The 12,375-nt window shown below is 40.0% G+C and overlaps 1 protein-coding gene across 1 annotated transcript; it reads left to right on the forward strand.

The window, feature by feature from the left end:
• Nucleotides 1-1,627: 1,627 nt before the first annotated feature.
• Nucleotides 1,628-9,024, forward strand: LOC127925120 (mucin-5B-like; the record flags this gene model as incomplete). The annotated part of the gene is made up of 6 exons (XM_052509916.1): nucleotides 1,628-1,728; nucleotides 4,379-4,530; nucleotides 4,685-4,823; nucleotides 4,980-5,087; nucleotides 8,466-8,645; nucleotides 8,785-9,024. Coding segments are annotated over 6 exons (920 nt in total), but the record flags the coding sequence as incomplete, so codon positions are not given.
• Between the last annotated feature and the right edge of the window lie 3,351 nt (nucleotides 9,025-12,375).

Consider the following 12,375-nt stretch of genomic DNA (forward strand, 5'->3'; position numbering starts at 1 on the left):
ATAAAGATATACAACTGTATATTTTTGTGAAGAATCAACAACAAGTGGGACACAATCATGAAGTGGAACGACATTTATTGGATATTTCAAACTTTTTTAACAAATCAAAAACTGAAAAATTGGGCGTGCCCAATTATTCAGCCCCTTTACTTTCAGTGCAGCAAACTCTCTCCAGAAGTTCAGTGAGGATCTCTGAATGATCCAATGTTGACCTAAATGACTAATGATGATAAATACAATCCACCTGTGTGTAATCAGGTCTCCGTATAAATGCACCTGCACTGTGATAGTCTCAGGTCCGTTAAAAGCACAGAGAGCATCATGAAGAACAAGGAACACACCAGGCAGGTCCGAGATACTGTTGTGAAGAAGTTTAAAGCCGGATTTGGATCCAAAAAGATATCCCAAGCTTTAAACATCCCAAGGAGCACTGTGCAAGCGATAATATTGAAATGGAAGGAGTATTAGACCACTGAAAATCAACCAAGAACTGGCCGTCCTTCTAAACTTTCAGCTCATACAAGGAGAAGACTGATCAGAGATGCAGCCAAGAGGCCCATGATCACTGTGGATGAACTGCAGAGATCTACAGCTGAGGTGGGAGACTCTGTCCATAGGACAACAATCAGTCGTATATTGCACAAATCTGGCCTTTATGGAAGAGTGGCAAGAAGAAAGACATTTCTTAAAGATATCCATAAAAAGTGTTGTTTAAAGTTTGCCACAATCCACCTGGGAGACACACCAAACATGTGGAAGAAGGTGCTCTGGTCAGATGAAACCAAAATTGAACTTTTTGGCAACAATGCAAAACGTTATGTTTGGCGTAAAAGCAACACCCTGAACGCACCATCCCCACTGTCAAACATGGTGGTGGCAGCATCATGGTTTGGGCCTGCTTTTCTTCAGCAGGGACAGGGAAGATGGTTAAAATTGATGGGAAAATGGATGGAGCCAAATACAGGACCATTCTGGAAGAAAACCTGATGGAGTCTGCAAAAGACCTGAGACTGGGACGGAGATTTGTCTTCCAACAAGACAATGATCCAAAACATAAAGCAAAATCTACAATGGAATGGTTAAAAAATATACATATCCAGGTGTTAGAATGGCCAAGTCGAAGTCCAGACCTGAATCCAATCGAGAATCTGTGGAAAGAACTGAAAACTGCTGTTCACAAATGCTCTCCATCCAACCTCACTGAGCTCGAGCAGTTTTGCAAGGAGGAATGGGAAAAAATGTCAGTCTCTCGATGTGCAAAACTGATAGAGACATACCCCAAGCGACTTACAGCTGTAATCGCAGCAAAAGGTGGCGCTACAAAGTATTAACTTAAGGGGGCTGAATAATTTTGCACGCCCAATTTTTCAGTTTTTGATTTGTTTAAAAAGTTTGAAATATCCAATAAATGTCGTTCCACTTCATGATTGTGTCCCACTTGTTGTTGATTCTTCACAAAAAAAATACAGTTTTATATTTTTATGTTTGAAGCCTGAAATGTGGCAAAAGGTCGCAAAGTTCAAGGGGGCCGAATACTTTCGCAAGGCACTGTAGCAAATCACTTCACAACCAAGACTCTGTAGTTTAATCCCTACTAACCTATAAAGCCTATGTTTGTTCCCTACAGCCTGTGAAGAACCAATGGGTTTCTTCAACTGTTCTAGTGCAGGGCCCGGAGCCAAGGGCTCAGAGTGCCAGAAGAGCTGTCAAACAGTAGACAGTCACTGTGTAAGTCTACAATGGGACATGCCTTACAACACGTTAATAAAAACATGCCTTACAACACGTTAATAAAAACATGCCTTACAACACGTTAATAAAAACATGCCTTACAACACGTTAATAAAAACATGCCTTACAACACGTTAATAAAAACATGCCTTACAACACGTTAATAAAAACATGCCTTACAACACGTTAATAAAACATGCCTTACAACACGTTAATAAAAACATGCCTTACAACACGTTAATAAAAACATGCCTTAAACACGTTGCCTTACAACACGTTAATAAAACATGCCTTACAACACGTTAATAAAACATGCCTTACAACACGTTAATAAAACATGCCTTACAACACGTTAATAAAAACATGCCTTACAACACGTTAATAAAAACATGCCTTACAACACGTTAATAAAAACATGCCTTACAACACGTTAATAAAAACATGCCTTACAACACGTTAATAAAAACATGCCTTACAACACGTTAATAAAAACATGCCTTACAACACGTTAATAAAACATGCCTTACAACACGTTAATAAAACATGCCTTACAACACGTTAATAAAACATGCCTTACAACACGTTAATAAAAACATGCCTTACAACACGTTAATAAAACATGCCTTACAACACGTTAATAAAAACATGCCTTACAACACGTTAATAAAAACATGCCTTACAACACGTTAATAAAAACATGCCTTACAACACGTTAATAAAAACATGCCTTACAACACGTTAATAAAACATGCCTTACAACACGTTAATAAAAACATGCCTTACAACACGTTAATAAAAACATGCCTTACAACACGTTAATAAAAACATGCCTTACAACACGTTAATAAAAACATGTCTTACAACACGTTAATAAAAACATGCCTTACAACACGTTAATAAAAACATGCCTTAAAACGTTAATGCCTTACAACACGTTAATAAAAACATGCCTTACAACACGTTAATAAAAACATGCCTTACAACACGTTAATAAAAACATGCCTTACAACACGTTAATAAAAACATGCCTTACAACAAACGCCTTAATAAAAAACATGCCTTACAACACGTTAATAAAAACATGCCTTACAACACGTTAATATAAACATGTCTTACAACACGTTAATAAAAACCTTACAACACGTTAATAAAAACATGCCTTACAACACGTTAATAAAACATGCCTTACAACACGTTAATAAAAACATGCCTTACAACACGTTAATAAAACATGCCTTACAACACGTTAATAAAAACATGCCTTACAACACGTTAATAAAAACATGCCTTACAACACATTAATAAAACATGCCTTACAACACGTTAATAAAAACATGCCTTACAACACGTTAATAAAAACATGCCTTACAACACGTTAATAAAAACATGCCTTAAAACATGCCTTACAACACGTTAATAAAAACATGCCTTACAACACGTTAATAAAAACATGCCTTACAACACGTTAATAAAAACACCTTACAACACGTTAAATGCCTTACAACACGTTAATAAACAACATGCCTTACAACACGTTAATAAAAACATGCCTTACAACACGTTAATAAAAACATGCCTTACAACACGTTAAAAAAAACACGTTAATAAAAACATGCCTTAAACACGTTAATAAAACATGCCTTACAACACGTTAATAAAAACATGCCTTACAACACGTTAATAAAAACATGTCTTACAACACGTTAATAAAACATGTCTTACATCAGGTTAATAAAAACATGCCTTACAACACGTTAATAAAACATGCCTTACAACACGTTAATAAAACATGCCTTACAACACGTTAATAAAACATGCCTTACAACACGTTAATAAAAACATGCCTTACAACACGTTAATAAAACATGCCTTACAACACGTTAATAAAAACATGCCATACAACACGTTAATAGAAACATGTCTTACATCACGTTAAAAAAAACATGTCTTACAACACGTTAATAAAAATATGAAAATGCCTCACAACATGTTTTAATTTAAGATGTGGACATACAGCCAAATAATGTCCACATCTTATACCCTGGAGGGTGGAGGGACATTCAGGCACATAATGTCCACATCTTATACCCTGGATGGTGGAGGGACATTCAGGCACATAATGTCCACAACTTATACACTGGAGGGTGGAGGGACATTCAGGCACATAATGTCTACATCTTATACCCTGGAGGGTGGAGGGACATTCAGGCACATAATGTCCACAACTTATACCCTGGAGGGTGGAGGGACATTCAGGCACATAATGTCCACATCTTATACCCTGGAGGGTGGAGGGACATTCAGGCACATAATGTCCACATCTTATACCCTGGATGGTGGAGGGACATTCAGGCACATAATGTCCACATCTTATACCCTGGATGGTGGAGGGACAAACAGGCACATAATGTCCACATCTTATACCCTGAGGGTGGAGGGACAAACAGGCACATAATGTCCACATCTTATATCCTGAGGGTGGAGGGACATTCAGGCACATAATGTCCACATCTTATGTTCTGGAGGGTGGAGGGACAAACAGGCACATAATGTCCACATCTTATGTTCTGGAGGGTGGAGGGACATTCAGGCACATAATGTCCAACTTAAATTCATGTCAGTCCTTCCCTGATTCATTGTGTTATAGATCAGTGCAGAGTGTGTGTCAGGCTGTGTATGTCCTGATGGTCTGCTGTCTGATGGAAACGGAGGATGCATCAAGGAAGACCTATGTCCCTGTTCTCACAATGGAGTCTACTACCAACCTGGACATGTGCTCAAAGTAGACTGCAATACCTGGTAAAATCAACTTCTATCCCTCTTCTTCTTCTTCTTCTTCTTCTTCTTCTTCTTCTTCTTCTTCTTCTTCTTCTTCTTCTTCTTCTTCTTCTTTGGATATGTCAAATGCTTCCCTCTAAAATCTTCCCCTCTGATTATGTTTGCATCATTGTAGCACTTGCGAAGGCAGAAAATGGCAGTGTACCAATAAGCAGTGTGATGGGATGTGTGCCATATATGGAGATGGGCATTTCATCACTTTTGATGAGGAAAGGTTCACTTTCAATGGAGATTGTGAATACATTCTTACTCAGGTAGGGCAATAATCATTTTTATTTATGATTTTATTTGTATTTATTGAAACCCCTACCTTATGTATGATGCACATATTTTCTCATTATGATTAAGATGAGGTAATAATAATAATAACTAAGATGTTTTCTTATTGTGAATTTGAATACATCCTGCAGGACTACTGCAGCAACAATCCAAACGGTACCTTTAGAGTGATCACAGAGAACATTCCCTGTGGAACCACCGGCACCACCTGTTCCAAGGCCATCAAGCTCTTCTTGGGGGTAGGAACTACTGTTCATAAACGGCTTCATAAGTGAATTAAAGGTACAATAGACAAGTCTGGACATTTGGCACAATGTCGACGCCGGTGGCAGTGAGCGGAATTGCATGCTGAACTCTGGATTGCGCTTATCTCGTCCCCCCCATGCATTTAGCTACAAAACCTACAGTCTTCTCATGGATCTCCCAGTCTTGGACGGTAGGAGTATTGTACCAGCATCTGAAGCAACACAGCTTGCTAAACAGTGTCTTAGACCATTGTGCCACTCAGGCGCTGTACAACGTGACTGGTCAAGAGTAGCCTACAGTACTACAGTAATACCAAAACAATCCTAACAAAATGAAATAATAAAAACCTGTCTAACAACAGTTTTAGTAAGTAATACTGAAGTCGCGCACAATTATCAGTTTCTAGTTAGGTTTATGTCACCCATTCATTGTCAGTTAGAGACACAGTTGGAACCAAAATCATAATCAGTGCTCTAACTCCCCCTTGTGGTGGTCTGGAGCAATGAAGTGGTGACGCAGGGTACCGTACTAAACCACAAATTACCTCTAAATCCTGCAGCATAATCACATCAATTTTAGTGGAGCAACCACTGTAGCTAGATTGACAGGGCTGTCTGATGGAATGCCTGCTTAGAATTCTCTATGAGCAGAATTGATAGCAGGACCCCCCCTCCTTGTATTTGGGTTAGGGTTAGCTATGTATTAGGGTTAGGGTTAGGGTTAGCTATGTATTAGGGTTAGGGTTAGCTATATATTTGGGTTAGGGTTAGCTATGTATTTGTACAGTAGAAATTCAAATTGACATGTACAGTATATCAAATCAAATCAAATGTATTTATATAGCCCTTCGTACATCAGCTGATATCTCAAAGTGCTGTACAGAGACCCAGCCTAAAACCCCAAACAACAAGCAATGCAGGTGTAGAAGCACGGTGGCTAGGAAAACTCCCTAGAAAGGCCAAAACCTAGGAAGGAACCTAGAGAGGAACCAGGCTATGTTGGGTGGCCAGTCCTCTTCTGGCTGTGCCGGGAGGAGATTATAACAGAACATGGCCAAGATGTTCAAATGTTCATAAATTACCAGCATGGTCAAATAATAATAATCACAGGCAGAATAGTTGAAACTGGAGCAGCAGCACGGCCAGGTGGACTGTCATCATGTCAGGTAGTCCTGAGGCATGGTCCTAGGGCTCAGGTCCTCCGAGAGAGAGAAAGAAAGAAAGAGAGAAAGAGAGAATTAGAGAGAGCATACTTAAATTCACACAGGACACCGGATAGGACAGGAGAAATACTCCAGATATAACAAACTGACCCTAGCCCCAGACACATAAACTACTGCAGCATAAATACTTGAGGCTGAGACAGGAGGGGTCCGGAGACACTGTGGCCTCATCCGATGACACCCCTGGACAGGGCCAAACAGGAAGGATATAACCCCACCCACTTTGCCAAAGCACAGACCCCACACCACTAGAGGGATATCTTCAACCACCAACTTACCATCCTGACACAAGGCAGAGTATAGCCCACAAAGATCTCCTCCACTGCACAACCCAAGTGGGGGCGCCAACCCAGACAGGAAGATCACATCCAGTGACTCAGCCCTTGTCATAGGGTTAGAGGCAGAGAATCCAAGTGGAAAGAGGGGAACCGGCCAGGCAGAGACAGCAAGGGTGGTTCGTTGCTCCAGAACCTTTCCGTTCACCTTCACACTCCTGGGCCAGACTACACTCAATCATATGGCCCACTGAAGAGATGAGTCTTCAGTAAAGACTTAAAGGTGTTTGACCGAATTTGAGTCTCTCACATGGGTAGTCAGACCATTGCATAAAAATTGAGCTCTATATGAGAAAGCCCTGCCTCCAGCTGTTTGCTTAGAAATTCTAGGGACAATTAGGAGGCCTGCGTCTTGTGACCGTAGCGTACGTGTAGGTATGTACGGCAGGACCAAATCAGAGAGATAGGTAGGAGCAAGCCCATGTAATGCTTTTTAGGTTAGCAATAACACCTCGAAAAATCAGCCCTTGCCTTGACAGGAAGCCAGTGTAGGGAGGCTAGCACTGGAGTAATATGATCAATTTTTTTGGTTCTAGTCAGGATTCTAGCAGCCGTATTAAGCACTAACTGAAGTTTATTTAGTGCTTTATCCGATTAGCCGGAAAGTAGAGCATTGCAGTAGTTTAAACAAGAAGTGACAAAAGCATGGATTAATTTTTCTGCATCATTTTTGGACAGAAAGTTTCTGATTTTTGCAATGTTACGTAGATGGAAAAAAGCTATCCTAGAAACAGTCTTGATATGTTCTTCAAAAAGAGAGATCAGGGTCCAGAGTAACGGCGAGGTCCTTCACAGTTTAATTTGAGACGACTGTACAACCATTAAGATTGATTGTCAGATTCAACAGAAGATCTCTTTGTTTAAAAGTAGTTTAAAAGTAGAACGTTTGCAGCCATCCACTTCCTTATGTCTGAAACACATGCTTCTTGCGAGAGCAATTTTGGGGCTTCACCATGTTTCATTGAAATGTACAGCTGTGTGTCATCCGCATAGCAGTGAAAGTTAACATTGTGTATTAGAATGACATCCCCAAGAGGTAAAATATATAGTGAAAACAATAGTGGTCCTAAAACGGAACCTTGAGGAACACCAACATTTACAGTTGATTTGTCAGAGGACAAACCATCCACAGAGACAAACTGATATCTTTCCGACAGATAAGATCTAAACCAGGCCAGAACTTGTCCGTGTAGACCAATTTGGGTTTCCAATCTCTCCAAAAGAATGTGGTGATCGATGGTATCAAAAGCAGCACTAAGGTCTAGGAGCACGAGGACAGATGCAGAGCCTCGGTCTGATGCCATTAAAAGGTCATTTATCACCTTCACAAGTGCAGTCTCAATGCTATGATGGGGTCTAAAGCCAGACTGAAGCATTTCGTATACATTGTTTGTCCTCAGGAAGGCAGTGAGTTGCTGCGCAACAGCCTTTTCAAAAAAAATTGAGAGGAATGGAAGATTCGATATAGGCCAATAGTTTTTTATATTTTCTGGGTCAAGGTTTGGCTTTTTCAAGAGAGGCTTTACTACTGCCACTTTTGGTGTACATACTGGATAGTGTAAAACTCAGCACCACCCCAGTGTAACCCTGGATGGTGTAAAAGCCAGCACCAACACAGTGTAAAACCCAGCAGCACCACAGTGTAAAACCCAGCACCACCACAGTGTAAACCCAGCACCACCACAGTGTAAAACCCAGCACCACCACAGTGTAAAACCCAGCACCACCACAGTGTTAAACCCAGCACCACCACAGTGTAAACCTCTCTGCTAGTATTACATAAGCAATGAACACTTTCTGTTTCTGTCTTTCAGAGCAATGAGATCATACTAGCAGATGAATCTGTAAAAGTGATCAAACAAGAGAACGGGGTGGACGTACCATACCAGGTCCACTCTATCGGTCTCTATGTTGTTGTTGAGGCTGGAAATGGCCTGATCCTCATGTGGGACAAGAAGAATAGCCTGTTCATCAAACTCAGCTCTACCTTCCAGGTGAGTGACTAGAATAGGACATTTTGAACCACTGATGGCACTGTATCTTTGTTTATCAATTGCATTGGTTTACAAAACAATGTGCTGTTTTATTATCTACTTCAAGTTATTATTTTTTAAATGTTTCATTTCCTTCCAGGGCCAAGTGTGTGGTCTGTGTGGTAACTATGACGGTAATGGAAAGAACGACTTCACGTCCAGAAACCAGGAAGTGGTTGTTGAAGCTCTGGAGTTTGGGAACAGCTGGAAAGTGTCACCCAGTTGCCCCAACGCTGATGTCATAAAAAACCCATGCACTTTAAGATCATACAGGCAGTCCTGGTCTCTGAAACGCTGTAGCATCATCACCAGTAACGTTTTCTCAGCCTGCCACTCACAGGTACAGTACACAGCAGATACTATTCAACATAGATTCAATACTTTATTGCCATACCAACCGAAGTTGTTAGGAAGTCGACGTAGTGCAGCTGATATAAACGAAGCTAAAAAGACACACATATACAGGGTAGCCTAGTGGTTAGAGTGTTGGACTAGTAACCGGAATGTTGCAAGTTCAAATCCCCAAGCTGACAAGGTACAAATCTGTCATTCTGCCCCTGAACAGGCAGTGAACCCACTGTTCCTAGGCTGTCATTTAAAATAAGAATGTGTTCTTAACTGACTTGCCTAGTTAAATAAAGGTAAAATAAAATAAATAAATACAGTAACCTATACATTCAATAGACAGTACAGCATGTTACACAATACATTTAGATTCAAACAAGCTGTCTTCAAAAAGGCTCAAATGACTTGTGTATCTAACAAGCAATAATTACAATGGTGAAAATTGTCCAGATACACGGTTCAAATGCAACCGCTGTATTACATTTATTTTTGTTACAGGGAGTTGGCTATACAATATGGAATGGTTTTCAGATGGTCAGAAACAAAAATGCCATTTATCATTTAGCTATTTCATTTGGAATTTTAGGACCCCATTTAAGTTTAAAAAAATATATCTGGTCCCCCCCAAAGATATTTTATAAGATATTACATTTGGTTTTTACTGCTATAACATAACAACACATTCAGAAATGGCAAAACAGACAATCAAAATGGGCACACACTTCCTCCAAAGGGGGCAGTATTGAGGCCTAGTCTTAAGAGGTTAAATTTGGCTTTTTCTGCTATAACATAACAACACATTCATAAATGGCAAAACAGACAGTCAAAAATTAAATCATAAGGAATAGGATTTTGAATTGTCTGTTGTATATTTAGTAGAGATATTTGACATATATTTTTTGGACACACACTTAATCCCTTATTTTTGTTGGCACAAAGCTACCTCCATACTTCCTGAGCAAAGCTACCTCCATACTGAGCTTTCTTAAAGAAGCAGTAAAAAACCTGATACTTAAATTGACAAATTGTGAGGGGGATTTTTTGGTGATGTTACTTAGATCAACGCACAGGGTGCATCAAGGTACTCTTTAGTATTTAATAGCCTCAATCACTCTGGTTGTTGGAGCTATCTGCTGTATGGGGAACTTGACCTTCATCAAGGTTTACCTGAGTAAATCTGGCTTTGACAATAAGATTGTTACCCAGGGGATTCTGCACCTTACTGATGTTAGACAAGTTCATCTGTAATATAAATATGCATCAATGAGATTGGGGAATCAACTTAAAAGGCTAGATTCAGACCCCATTTCTGGTTGAAACTTTTAAAGGCAATATTTCTGAATTCATGAAGACCACATTCAAGATAAACACTGCATTTTTTGGCTCAATCGCTCTTTAGCGAGGATTGAATCTAGGCCTTAAAGGCCATTGCAGAACATTCCACTTCTTTGCCTTAAAAAAGTATTGGGTTGCTTTCACAGTATGCTTCGGGTCATTGTCCATCTGCAATGTGAAGGGCTGTCCGATGTGTTTAAAAGCATTTGGCTGAATCTGAGCATATAATATGGCCCTAAACACCTCAGAATTCATCCTGCTGCTTTCGTCAGCAATCACATCATCAATAAATACAAGGGAACCAGTTCCATTGGCAGCCATACATGCCCACCCCATAACACTACCTCCACCATGCTTCACAGATGAGGTGGTATGCTCTGATGATGAGCAGTTCCTTCCCTTCTCCATACTCTTCTCTTCCCTTCATTCGGGTACAAGTTGATCCTTGTCTCATCTGTCCATAGGATGTTGTTACAGAACTTTACCTGCTTTTTTAGATGTTGTTTGGCAAACTTTAATCTGGTCTTCCTTTGTTACTCTGTATTTACTCTGGTTGAGTCTTTTCTTGATTGTTGACTTTGGCACAGATAATCCTACCTCCTGGAGGGTGTTCTTGACCAGCTGTTGTAAAGGGGTTGTTTATCACCAGGGAATTCTTCCGTCATCCACCACAGTTGTTTTCCGTGGTCTTCCGGGCCTTTTGGTGTCCTTGAGCTCACCAGTGCGTTCTTTCTTTTTAAGAAAGTACCAAATATTTTATTTGGCCACACCTACTGTTTTTGCTGTCTCTCTGATGGGTTTGTTTTAATTTTTCATCTTAATGATGGCTTGCTTCACTGGCAGTGGACTTCAAGTGTAAATGCCACACTTGAAATAAACTCTAGGCATTTTATCTGCTTACTTGTAAATGAAGTAATGAGGGAATAACACACACCTGGCCATGGAACAGCTGAGCAGGCAATTGTCCAATTACTTTTGATCCCTTAAAGAAAGGGGGGCGGCATATATAAAAACGTCCTGTAATTCCTACACAAGTCATCCGATTTGGATGTAAATGCCCTCAAAATAATGCTGAAGTCTGCACTTTTTAATGTCAACTCCAATATGCTAAAATAATAATAACTTAGTCAATGTCCAAATATTTATGGCCCTGACTGTAGTTTTACTGTAGCCCATATCAGATTGGCACATTAACACTGATCTGTTCTGAAGTAGCACACAGATGCAATGCTCATTTCCTGTCCTTTACATTTTTGGGTGGTTGTCATGGTAATGGCAGGTCATGTGCAAAAAAAACACTTTAGAGCAAAAACATCAGAACTGACCATCCAGACAGAGATCACATGGAGAATTGGGTTTGAATCAGGATTGAGATCCACGTATGGAAGTGGTATAAATCAGAGCTCAAAAGATCCGATTCCATTTTTGTTGTTGTTGCTGTTTATACATTAAGGGCAATATCAATTGGTGTCAGATATGCAAATAACTGGTGAATGATCTGAATTGGACTGCCTGTGTAAACGCAGCCAAAGTGGCACTGCATAAGTACAATAATATGGTTAATGCTTCAACAAGAGTTAATACACAGTAACTCACAGCCTCAGGGTCAATACGGTTATGGCTTCAACAAGAGTTAATACACAGTAACTCACAGCCTCAGGGTCAATAAGGTTAAGGCTTCAACAAAAGTTCATTTACCTCACAGCTTCAGGGTCAATAAGGTTAAGGCTTCAACAAGAGTTAATTTACCTCACTGCCTCAGGGTCAATAAGGTTAAGGCTTCAACAAGAGTTAATTTACCTCACAGCCTCAGGGTCAATAAGGTTAAGGCTTCAACAAGAGTTAATTTACCTCACTGCCTCAGGGTCAATAAGGTTAAGGCTTCAACAAGAGTTCATTTACCTCACAGCCTCAGGGTCAATAAGGTTAAGGCTTCAACAAGAGTTCATTTACCTCACAGCCTCAGGGTCAATAAGGTTAAGGCTTCAACAAGAGTTAATTTACCTCACAG

The sequence above is a fragment of the Oncorhynchus keta genome, unplaced genomic scaffold (assembly GCF_023373465.1).
Source record: "Oncorhynchus keta strain PuntledgeMale-10-30-2019 unplaced genomic scaffold, Oket_V2 Un_contig_5143_pilon_pilon, whole genome shotgun sequence".
NCBI classification, from domain to species: domain Eukaryota; kingdom Metazoa; phylum Chordata; class Actinopteri; order Salmoniformes; family Salmonidae; genus Oncorhynchus; species Oncorhynchus keta.